The sequence below is a fragment of the Eumetopias jubatus genome, unplaced genomic scaffold (genome assembly GCF_037043125.1).
Source record: "Eumetopias jubatus isolate StellerSeaLion01/CBP00866 unplaced genomic scaffold, mEumJub1_p1.0 scaffold_4, whole genome shotgun sequence".
Classification (NCBI taxonomy): Eukaryota; Metazoa; Chordata; class Mammalia; order Carnivora; family Otariidae; genus Eumetopias; species Eumetopias jubatus.
The window spans coordinates 52,478,698-52,490,890 of NW_028274810.1; the positions used below are offsets into that span (position 1 = coordinate 52,478,698).

At 38.7% G+C, this 12,193-nt stretch overlaps 1 protein-coding gene across 1 annotated transcript in view; it reads right to left on the reverse strand.

The window, feature by feature from the left end:
- Window positions 1-1,152: 1,152 nt before the first annotated feature.
- The window catches only part of SGIP1 (SH3GL interacting endocytic adaptor 1), a 182,574-nt gene continuing 171,533 nt past the window's right edge, over window positions 1,153-12,193 (reverse strand). Inside the window, exons 23-27 of the mRNA XM_088022846.1 lie at window positions 7,058-7,190; window positions 4,087-4,289; window positions 2,881-2,945; window positions 2,151-2,315; window positions 1,153-1,175 (exon numbers count right to left, since the gene is read on the reverse strand). Coding sequence (XP_087878972.1) covers window positions 1,153-1,175; window positions 2,151-2,315; window positions 2,881-2,945; window positions 4,087-4,289; window positions 7,058-7,190 — 589 coding nt within the window. The remainder of the gene's footprint in view (window positions 1,176-2,150; window positions 2,316-2,880; window positions 2,946-4,086; window positions 4,290-7,057; window positions 7,191-12,193) is intronic.

Sequence of the window (12,193 nt, forward strand, 5' to 3'; positions counted from 1 at the left end):
ATCCAAAAGGAAATTTATTGCACAATAATGTGGATAGAATTTCATTTATAAAGCTTTTTTTTTTCCTTCTCAAACGATATAAATGATGATGATTAAAATTTTCCTTCTGGACTTGAACGGGGGACTAATTTTTTCTTCTGAATTTTAGTCTTAATGTTTTGATTCCTGCAGGTAAAGAGAAAGATACGTGGTACCATTCTCCATGCTAGATGGGAGAGACTGTTTAGAGTAATTGTGCAAGAGTTGTTCAGCAGTTCAACCTTGGAAAGTCTTGAAATTTTAAAATCACAATTTTGGCTTTAATCTGATATTATTCAGCAATCTCCACATTCGTTAAACTGCAGAGAGAGGGGGAAGTAGTTAAGACTTCAACATCTTCTTTACTCTTGATTATAATTTCATATACTTAAACTTTAAATATGAATTGCTTTCCCTTTTTACACAAGTTATAAAAATAAGAGGCCCTGTTTACACAGTTCGCATTTTTATGAAATTTGCAGTTTGAAAAAAAAGCTTTTTTAAAAAGTGGTAATTAATGCTCTTCTTGAATATGCTGTAACTTTAGAATTTTTTTTTCTGAAATAGTTTCTGAATTTAACCCACTAAATATTTGAAGATAGAATTTTTATTTAGCACTAGAGTAAAACATACTAAGGATTGAAGAAAAGGAAGTTGTTTTTCTTTTCTGGTTCCACTTAATTTTCTTTGTATGTGGCACCCCCTTTATGACAGCTATCAATATTATATTTAGATTTTATATATTGACAAAATGCAATCTACCTCTGTAATCATTGTGCCATTCAACAGTACTACTATTAAATTTACATACCACCGTTTAAATCACATCCATTTCAGGAATGGTAAAATGCTAAAACTCAAGTGTCTAACTGCCTTACTGGAATGAGTACAATTTACAAATACAATAATTACATTTTAAAACCATTAACAATATTACACCTAGAAGTAAATACTGTAAGACTGGTCATCATGGTATTGTGTGAGGGAAATCATTGCTGAAAGTCATGGACATTTCCAGCAGATATATCCCAAGTGCAGATTTTGGTTTGTTTCCATCAAACCAAAATTAAAACCTGTTTCTCAGACAACAGTTCTCCATTATATGAATCCTCCAAATCCTTGCATAAGATTTTATTAGTTATCTGCCAAGTATTTTCCTGCAAAACAAAACAACATATCAGCAGGTTACCTGGTGATTATGATATGGGCAACATTTTTATTCTATCTGCCCTATGCCTAGAACCCAAATACTGCATCTTATGGGGTGCAATACTAGTATAAAATATATACAATTTCTTAAGTTTTCAATTTCCCAGACCAGCTAGTTGCCTTTTCACATTTCCACATATGAACACTTTGCAGAGGTTTGGGTTTTAGGATAGGTTGGGAGATTTGTTTCTGGATGTGGGAATCCAACTTGTTATGGGAAGAGTAACCATATAACCTGGGTCATTTTTGAGAGTGGAAGGGTTATAACTAATAATTACATGAGTACAGCAGGCATAAAAACCAGGAGTTATCCTGACAAGTCATTGATAAGTATAATCACCCTAGTGTTGGAGACCCCTTCGCCAACAAACTATCATGTTGTGCCAAAAACCTGTCTCATGGCCATATTCAGCTCATGGGCAACCATTTCTGGTACATGGCCTAGATTCTTTAAGGTTGCTTATTTTAAAGTGAAATATGGATCCTCTAGATTCCAGCTATGCCTGACAAATACAAAATCGATGAAGCCTTGTTGGAGAAAAAAAGTCTTCAGGTAAGAGGTAAATTCAGAGGCACGTAGCATTTATTTTGTTTGTCAAAATAAAAACAGTAGGATTTACTCCATTAAATTAACCTCAGTATATATATGTATATATAATGTATATACTGGGAATAACTGGTCATTCCTACAGAAGAAACAGAACCAGATAAGTAGCCAGGGCCTTCCTAATTCTGACTTCCAGGTTATTATCCCATTTTTGCTTCATTCTACAATCGGTTTGCTTTCTAACTTGGATGAGAAATGGGGATTGGGAGTGAAGAAGAGGAAAAGAAAGATGAGCAAATCAGACACTATTCCTTCTTGAGAGAGTAGCTAAGGTGACCTATTTTTGCAAATGAAAACTCACAGGATGCCCACTTACCTGCAGCAAACCTTTTCTTGATGAGTGAGAACCGATACCCTGCTCCAACAAGTTCAATGTCACATCCAGAAAGAGTGCTTCCTTCACTTGTGAACTGCACAACCAATGGGGAGGGTTTGCTTGGGCCTTCAGACAACTGAAATCTCGCCAATAAAGAACCCACCCCTATAAAAAGAGTATCATTACAAGATAACAGTCAACACAACATGCTGGATATAGTTTTGGAAATTGTATTCAAAAGTTAACATACAAAATCTAACTTACTAGAAAACAGTATATGTTTCAGTGACAAAATGGTGATGAATAAAATTTATCATGAAATATCATGAGGACCTTTTTTTGCACACTGATGAAAGTGTAATTCAACCAAATGGTACTTCAAAATTTGGAAGCATGTTGCTTGGAAGGCAATATTATTTTCCTAGTCAGAGGAAAGTGAGAAATACCTCAACTACCAGGGAGTGGAGATCTGACACAAAATGAAAACATGTCTCATTAAAAGCTCTTCTCTTTTTGAAGTATGGTCTGTTTGATGTGGGGTTGGGCAGAAAAGGGGAAGTAGAGGATTCACTGAGGAATTATTTGCTTTTTATTGGTTGAAATGAGTATATACCAAAACAAAGTGAAATATTTTGCTTGCTTCTAACGCTGTATATTTTAATAGTTTTCTAATACCTGAAAGTTATTTCAGCTTTATATATTAAATAAAGTAAGCCTGTGATTACATTACCTCCATTTTCTGACTTCTGAGAAATATCAGGAATCTTCCACAATATTCTTTGTTGTTCAGCATTCCTAAAAATAAAATAGGTAAAAGGCTTTTTTGTATATGCAAATGTTTTTGTTTAATGGAAACCATATTTTTTCTAGATAGTGTTAATTTAAAAAATGGATCTTGACAATGTTAACTACAATTTAAGCATTATCTATCTATCTATCTATCTATCTATCTATCCATCCACACATAAATTCTCTTTTTTCTGTTCCTTATTGTAACTAGCCACAACACTGTCAGATATGAAAACATAGAGGACAATGCAGTTAAATTTTTTGACACCTACTTATCATAGACGGTAAGTCTTAATTAATTCAGGAAACTTAAGTTTTAGCTGTTGTATGGATGACTTTTTTTTTAATGTTTTTTTTGCTTCTGACAATCACATGGAAAAACTAGAATAACTTTTTCTAAGAGAACAAATTCTTTTTAACAGCTACTATCAGTACTCAGTGTCTCTTCAGTGGCTGTTCCCGTACCTTCTCTAGTGGTGCCTTTTTAATAGTCCAGAGGCTACAAAACAAAACCCTGCATTTCTCAGACGCCCCTGCAGTTAGGGTCCTAGATGCAGATTAGGGTCCACCAATTACAGGCACTGCTTGAGATTTGGAGGATGGAAGGGGGGCAGAGGCCCTTCTCTTGCCATATTTGTGGTTCTTTCCTGCTAGCCAGCAGCCTAACTGAGACGTGGGGATCTTCTCACAAAGTGCTGCATGCAGTCCAGTCTCCAGTTGTGTGAGCGTTGAGAAGCAGTTAAGGCAGGTGGGTAGGAAATTTCTTATCCTTGGATCAACGTGGCAGTGGTGAGTTCTTGAATTCAATGGCTCCATGGGCAGCTTTCTGATTTCTCTGCTTCTTGGCTGTGGCAGAGGGAGCACCTTCCCTGGCGAGTCAGTACTGCAGCGTTCTGGGACACGTTCTTGGAGATCCAGTCGAAGGCTTATTCCTCTCGCACTTCCACTGTTGTGTGAGCATTTAATCCCTGTGTTAAATCCTTCTCTGCTTAAAATAACAGAACGGTTTCTGTTTCCTGCCCTGAACCCTGACACACAGGCCTGCTGTGATGTCCTCCTGTAGGAAATAAAAATGCTAAGAAGGCTGTGAGGCCTTTGCCCAGAAAGAGCCGTTTGGGAAAGAGAAAGGGGACTGGTGGCTCCTTACCAGACTGCGGGTGGGAGCACGGCCTGGAGCTTGGTTACCCCTCCATCTATGGGGACCAGGAACTGCACATTGTTGAGGGCTACGGCCGTTGTCATTGCATCCGTATTGTATTTGTAATCTATGCGCAGGTCAGTGCTGGCCGGCTCGCACCGCCAGTTCACGGCCAGGTTCAGAGGTGTGGACTGAATGCCCTGGGCAGACACCTTGCCAAATGACAGGAAAGAGAATATTTAAGACTCGACTGTTAATCTGAAACAAAGCCAGAAGTTATGATTATCTCCCATGGGAAGGTTCTGAGCTGTCAAATGTCATCGTGTAGATGGTGCTGCTCACAGATGAGCTCTCAGTAAATAGCACCGTGAAGGGTGCCCTGTGAAAGAGAGCTGGGTGCTACAGGGAAATTGTTACAGATTAAAAACAAAATCAGTCGCTGAACACTCTATATCACTTTAGAGTTTACAATGCACTTGGGTCAGGTAGGGAGGTGGTAGCACACTGGTTAGGAGCTGAGGCCAAGGAGTTAGACAGTCTTGGATGTGAGTTCTGACTGCCACTTACAAGCTGAGTGATCTTGGGCCAGTCACTAAACCTCTCTGAGTCTCAGTAATTTCTTCAGCTGCCAAATGGGAATTATAACAATAATATCTACCCATAAGCTTGTCAGGGAAGATCGAAGATATTTTATGTGAAACAGCATAGTGCCTAGCACTTAGTAAAGCATTAACATTTTCATACATATTACCTATTAATACTCTTATCATACTTTCGCTTCATAACACAACAGTGAGTTAGACGAAGCAGGTTACTATCACTCCTTTGGGATTTGCCAAAGTGAGCACTTGAACCCATATCCTCTAACTGGAAGGGGTACATTCTACTGTCTCCCGTCAATTCTAGTTAGAGTCCACTGTGAGTTTGACCAAGTTTGCAGAATCAACAATATTGTCTTACCCAAAGACAATAATACCAACTTGATTTCTGGATCCACAGTGAAAAATTCATAATGTTATTATTTCTCAACTATTCACTGTGATGATGAATAGCTTTAGGAGATTCTTCTTTTACCAGCACACTCACACCGTGGGGGTTGTGTGGGTGATGTCTACACCCTTGTGGTTTTATGCACAGAGGATGGGTTTTGCTGATTTTAAAGTAAACAGCTCCCTTTAGGCCTAGCAATGCCTGCACATATGGACACCATGGGGAAGGAGCCTGAGGGCAGGCTGAGCTCATAAGGCAGCAGTGGTTGCGGCAGAAATAAGCCCAGATATGGGTTATTGTATAAAGTGATAGACATGGCTTTTGATGACAATTTTAGTTAGACAACCATTATACGTTTTTAAACTTTAAATGTTTTTTGCAGCATAATCCTCTGCAAATGAACTTTGCTTTGGAAATATGTTATTTAAGGTAAATCAAAAGCAGAGCAGACAGACCCCTCCCTGCCCGTTTCTGCGCTCTGTCTCAGTGGTGGTTCTTGACTTCACAGTGGCTCCTCTCCCCAGTGATGGCGCTTTTTGGGTTTGTGAGGGTGTGTTTTTGATTGTCCCAGGCCCTGGGGGATGCTCCTGGTGGCCAGAAACTAAACATGCTGAGATTTGAGGGCAATCCCACAAAACGCTCCTTGCACCTCCCACCCAATTCCTTCCATCCCTGGAAAACACCACCACCACAAGTAAACAACAGCAAAAAGGATTCCTCAGAGCTCACTTTAAAACAAAATGGTGGGGCGCCTGGGTGGCTCAGTCGTTAAGCGTCTGTCTTCAGCTAGGGTCATGATCCCAGGGTCCTGGGATAGAGCCCCGCATCGGGCTTCCTGCTCCGCAGGAAGACTGCTTCTCCCTCTCCCACTCCCCCTGCTTGTGTTCCCTCTCTCACTATGTCTCTCTGTCAAATAAATACAGTATTTTTTAAAATAAATAAATAATAAATAAATAAAACAAAATGGCAGGCCTAGGGCTACTTATATTTTACAAATACTTTGAAATATATTACGCTATTAGCTCCTCACAACAACCTACAAAATATCTAGGCAGGAATTGTTATTGTCCTTATTTGCAGATGAGGAAACAGAGGTTCAGGGAGATTAAGTGCCTAAAGTCAGTGGCCTGTAGGAAGCTGACTTAATTCCAGAATGCAGCTTCTTGCCTTCCATTTAATACTTTACACCAACCTCAGGTTGCAATAGGTGAATTTGGTCTACTTCCTAGATTCACTTAATGACAAATATGGAGACAAAAAAAAAAAATCCCACCGCATTTAAGAGTAAAAAAAATGTTTTTAATCAGAAGTGACAATGTAGACGTGGTGTTTGTAATGAATGTTTGTGAAAGAAAACAAGTACAGGTTTATTTTTACCCCTCTGGGCATAAAGAACCATGCATGTGCCTCAAAATTTAATTTCTCATTCAGGGAAACTTTTTATTGGAGTTTGCTTTTTTTGCTCTTTTTCATTTCTCTCAGAAGCTTAAAGCAGTCACTAAATGTGTTTAAATGTTTTGGGGAAAAACGTTAAATAAAAATGCATTTTTAATTATATTTTAATTATACAGGTGATGAATTTCTGTGGTATCATGTTTGTTCAGTATTATTGCTAATGTCCAAAGCTTAGAGGATATTATTCTTACAGGACAAACATTCATTTGCATTTTTGTAAAATGTTCTGTCATGTAGATACTTTACTTTTAGTGGCTTCCTTACAGCAATATAAATAAGTGTTTTCCAACCTGGAGGATATATTACCACCACAGTGAACTAGTTTACCAATATTTATAATCTCAATTATTGGAAGTTTCTGCAACTTCATTTTTGTAGTCTCCAAGTAGCCTTTTAAGTTTATTTTCTTAAAAATTATAGCTTTTAAGTTATATTAAAAGAAATGCTATTTTATTTACTTTTCTTTAATGTTAGACATGTTAGAATATACATTTATAATGTGAAAGAGACACTCTGACCATATGAATAGGCTTACCTGATATTTGAGCATGTCCACATTATAATATGTAGCCTGGGGTTTTTGTTCCGACACTTTCTTTAGGTGAGTCATCAAATTTGGCATGTTTACCCAGAATTCCTTGGTATTGGCATCATTTTGGGTATTATCGCTATTTAGTTGGGAAGAAAAAATTATTGAGTAGCATCTTGTGACAAATACCTACCCAAAGAAGCATCTTAGCAAATTATCACCTGTTTCCATCTCCATCTTTGACAGTCTATAGAGATCATATTATTAGCAGTAGTATAGTTTTAGTACAATTGCAGTTCTGAATGGCATTATATTAATAGATTAATGCCCATAGGGAGGCATGATTGTATTGCTATGAATCTCAGTGAGTACCCAGTAATATCAACCAATCCTGATGATAACTGGTTGCTTTAAAGAGTGAATTATATATTAACCCAAACTTAATAGCCCTTTCTACATCACTAGTTTTCCTCTGAATTAGTCAGTTAATGCAATCAAAGAGCTGAGTACATTGATTTTTTTTTTTTTTTTTTTTTACTTGACTTGAACAGTAGTTTCTCAGAAATTACTGAGTTAAATATTTGGCCAAATGTAAACACAGTCTTTATCTCCAACTGAGGGGAACAGGGCGATACTAAAACTACTATGGTATTTCATCGAAGAACAGCTAAATCATAAAACAGTCACTGCACTTACAAGATGATCCTGGAATGTGAATGATAATAATCATGGTAGTTACTATAGAGAAGTGCAGTCTTGATGAATTCAGGAGTTTGGTATTCCTAGAGATTTGTTTTGCTCAGATGTCTGTCCACACGTCCTTCACCCAATGTATCTTGAAAATGCTTGTCTCAATGACAAAAGGAATCAGGCAAGAGTGTGAAAAGCCTCTGCTCACTTCCCACATAATGAGGAAACTTAGGGCCCAATGAATTCAGTAACCTGACATACGATTCACTTACTGAATGACAACCAGAGGTTAAGAAGACAGAAGGGTGATAGTAATGAAGTGATGATGGCAGGGGCGCCTGAGTGGTTCAGTCAGTAAAGCTACCAACTCTTGCTTTCGGTTCAGGTCATGATCTCAGGGTTGTGAGACTGAGTCCCACGCTGGGCTCCGTGCTGAATGTGGAGCCTGCTTAAGATTCTCTCTCTCAGGGCGTGTGGGTGGCTCAGTCGGTTAAGCCTCCCTCTCTTGATTTTGGCTCAAGTCATGATCCCAGGGTCACGAGATCCAGCCTTGTGTCTGCTCGCGCTCAGTGGGGAGTCTGCTTGAGATTCTCTCCCTCTCCCCCTGCCCCTCGCCTGCTCACAGTCTCTCTCTTTAATATAAATAAATAAATCTATTTTTATTTTTAAAGATTCTCTCTATCCCTCTCCCTCTGCTCGCCCGCCCCCAAATAAATAGTGATGAAGGCAGGTGAAAAGTAAGTTGCTATGGTTCCACCTCCAAAAGTCAAACAAATTAAGAGAGTGAGTCATAAAAAAAAAAATCAGGGCTTTCTTCAAAACTGCTACCGATCTGTTAGGAGGGACTGGTTTTGTGGCTCAAGTCTGAGTATGACCCATGTGGTTCTGCTGTGCCCTGGTATGGGTTGTTGAGAACAAAACAAAGCTCTCTAACTCTGTAACTCTGCTGGAAAAGACTCCTGCCTCCTGAAACTTTGGTCCTGGTCAAGCTGGGCTAAGGATGCTGATGAGGGCTGTCTAAACTTTTATTACCTAAAAGCATCCAACTTACCCAGAGGCAGGAGATAAGAGTAATAGAAAGTCAGTGAAATTAAGTAATTTGCTTAAGGTTAACAGCAAATAAGTAACAGAGTCAGGATTCCAGCCCAGGTCAGTGGACCACAGGTCATACTTTCCCACTGTACCAAAAAGAGTTACAGAATTAACATCCAGCAACATGTCATTAATTTGTACTAAGTAGATCTGAATAGCTGGGAAAATTTCAATGACACTATTTTTTAAGGAAATGTATATTCTAAGCTTAATAACAAATTAAGCTTCGTCCTATATCTACAATAATTCTTCAGAGAACTTGCTTTAATAAATATTCAAGAAAGCTTTGCCAGTATCAATAGAGATGTCAATTAGACAGAGATGCAATTCTTGAATGCTCAAGAAGTCTTGAAAATTCTTTAGTCTCATGACTGGTTTAACAATTGTTCCTGAATTCTTTACAAGCACACCTCTTTTGTTAGGGAAAAGTAGACGTAAACTTCAATTTGGTCCCTCCCGAGGGATTGCAAACCTAAATGTCTTCAGGTGCCAAGCTGTTAACCTAAATGGAGTCTTTCAGAACACATAAATGAGAGAATTGGCTGGGTCTAAGGCTTGTAGTGCAACTGAGAGGACTTGATTGTGTTGCCTTTTAAAAACTAGGGATAGTAGCAGTGATGGTGGAACCATCCTGCATAACAAACCCTCATAGGTTCCATGACTGTGGTTACTGGTCACCGTCCTGACACAATAATCAAATATTTAGAGTTTATAAGGTCCAAATGAATGAGGAGTGTTTGTTTGTTTGGTTGGTTTTTTTTTTTTTTTTTTGGTCTTAGCAAATAATAATGTAAGGGTCTATATAATGTTTTGTCAGACAAAAAACATACGCAGAGTGTGATTTAATTCGATTCATAGGACTGCTATATCACTATAAATATAAAACTCTTGCAAATATGCCTAAAATCTTGGCCACATAACTACCTAAAGATGCAACAAAAACCGTGACAGTAGTCTTATTAACAAACAAACCAGTGAGATGGTGGCACATAATCCCTAATTTCAGTTGGAGGAATCTTGAAAAATAAAATTAACTCGTTCAACTGGGTGTTGTACATTAAGTGGTGAATCACTAAATTCCACACCTGAGGTTAATATTACACTCCATGTTAACTAACTGGAATTGAAATAAAAACTTGAAAAGAATTAACTGGCTCAATGTGCACATCAAAAGCAGGAAGGGAAACTTGAAATAAGAAGTTGCTGATTTCTAATCTTGATTTTTTTATGTTTATTTTTCATTCAATAGGTGACCATTTCCTTTTTTATTATTTATTATAATAATACTTTTTATTATTATGTTATGTTAATCACCATACATTACGTCATTAGTTTTTGATGTAGTGTTCCATGATTCCTTGTTTGTGTATAACACCCAATTATACTTTTAAACCTGGAATCAAGTTTTCTAGTTAAAACATGGCAACGACCAAAGAAGGGAAGGTGATCTTCGTAATCACCTGAAAGACCCGTGACTGTTTTGTCACCACTGGAATGAAAAAGTCTCACTCAGTGAAGAAAGTGACTACAATGGTCCTTCAATTCGAAATACCAACAAACTTTAGTCATTTCTTTTTTCTTTTCTTTCTTTTTTTTTTTAGAGAGAGAGCGCATGCATACATGTGTGCACGCGTGAATGTGGGGGGGCACCGGGAGAGGAGAGGCAGAGGGAGAGAGAGAATCTTAAGCAGGCTCCACACAGGGAGCCTGCTTTCTCACAACCCTGAGATCATGACCTGACTCAAAATCAAGAGTCAGTGGCTTAACCAACTGAGCCACCCAGGCGCCCCAACCTTTAGTTATTTCTACATAAATATCCAGCTTGACAAAATTCTTTAAATCATAGTTGAGTTGTTCATTCATTCAACAAATGTTAGTTAAGTCTTTACTAGATGCCAGGCGCAGTGGAAGATATCGAGGATGTGATGGTGAACTAAGAGATGTGTTCCATTCCCTCATGGATTTTACAGTCTAGTGGGGGAGATGGATGAATGAAGAAACAGAAATAAATATATAATTATTAATTCTAGCAAGGGACAAAGGGGAAGAATAGGGTACCTCGAGAGACAACAACAAGAGGACTATTTGGTTTGGGGATGGGGGATGGAGGTGGAGAGGGGAGTGGAATCGTCAGGGGAGGCCAAGCAGAGCTGAGATCCGAAGGGTGAGTCAAGGTCAAGGTGCAGAGGGGTAGGAATAGTATCGGAGGCAGAGGAAGCAAGCACACAAATTTCTGACGTGGAAAAGGACTCCGCCTGTTCTTAAGACTGTCAGGTCTGGCTGGAGCCGCAAGGATTCTGAGGCAGGACGGTGGGAGCTGCTATCAGAGAAGCAGATGAGGGTAGATGACTCAGGGCTTCAAAGACAATTGTAGTAAGTTCCCTTTCTGGTATAGACGCAATGTGAAGCCACCTGAGGATTATGCATGGCGATCACCTGATTCACCTCAGGAAAAGTCATTCCAGCTGCTGTGTAAAATATGTAGGCATGGGGCAAGACTGGGCACAGGAAGGGAAGGAGGAAAACCCTTTCAGTGGTCCGGGAAAATGACAGTGGTCACTTGGACAGGGGAGGTCACAGTAAAGAGAAAAACATGGCCACTTTAGAGAGAGATTTTTAAGTACAATATCAGGACTTGATGATGGAGAGGAAGCTGTCAAGAATGACATCTTCTGTCTCATTCATTGCCAGTAATTAACTTGTATAGCTGATCATTTTTAATAGCTTCATACATGTGTATGTTTGGGTGAATCTGCACGTATGTAGGTATGATAAAGACATGTTCAGATGTAATAGTTAGAAAATGTGAAAAAGTATATTTATACAAACTCACATAAGCTTCTTTGAATACATGTAAAGTTCCATTGAAACAATTACCATGACCATGAAATTATATATTTCACAAGAAAGATTTTCAAGCTCATGTGAAGGATAGCTCAGCGTTCACATATCATTTGATTTTAAAAGATGCTACTACGACAAATGGATTTTATTCCTTTTATTGGGCTGATTTCCCACCATCCTTATCCACTGTTTACTGATGGTCAGTAAAACAGACCATGAATAAACTGTCACTAATACAGATTTTATTACCCTAAATGTCTCTTTAGCCACTTGAGATAGTTGGCCGTTAGAATACATATAAGCATCTGCACAGGAGCACCCACTGAAGACTTAGACAGGTGGCAAAAGCTCTGGGCTGAATCTACAAACATATCGGAGTAGGAGTAGCGGTAATTTCTCTACCGGGCTACATTCTTGTTAAAGTATATCCCTCATGTAAGTATCCAGTGCTAAGCTATGCACATCTCTAAAGAAATTGTGCGGGGGGCCCTGGGTGGCTCAGTTGTTAAGCGTCTG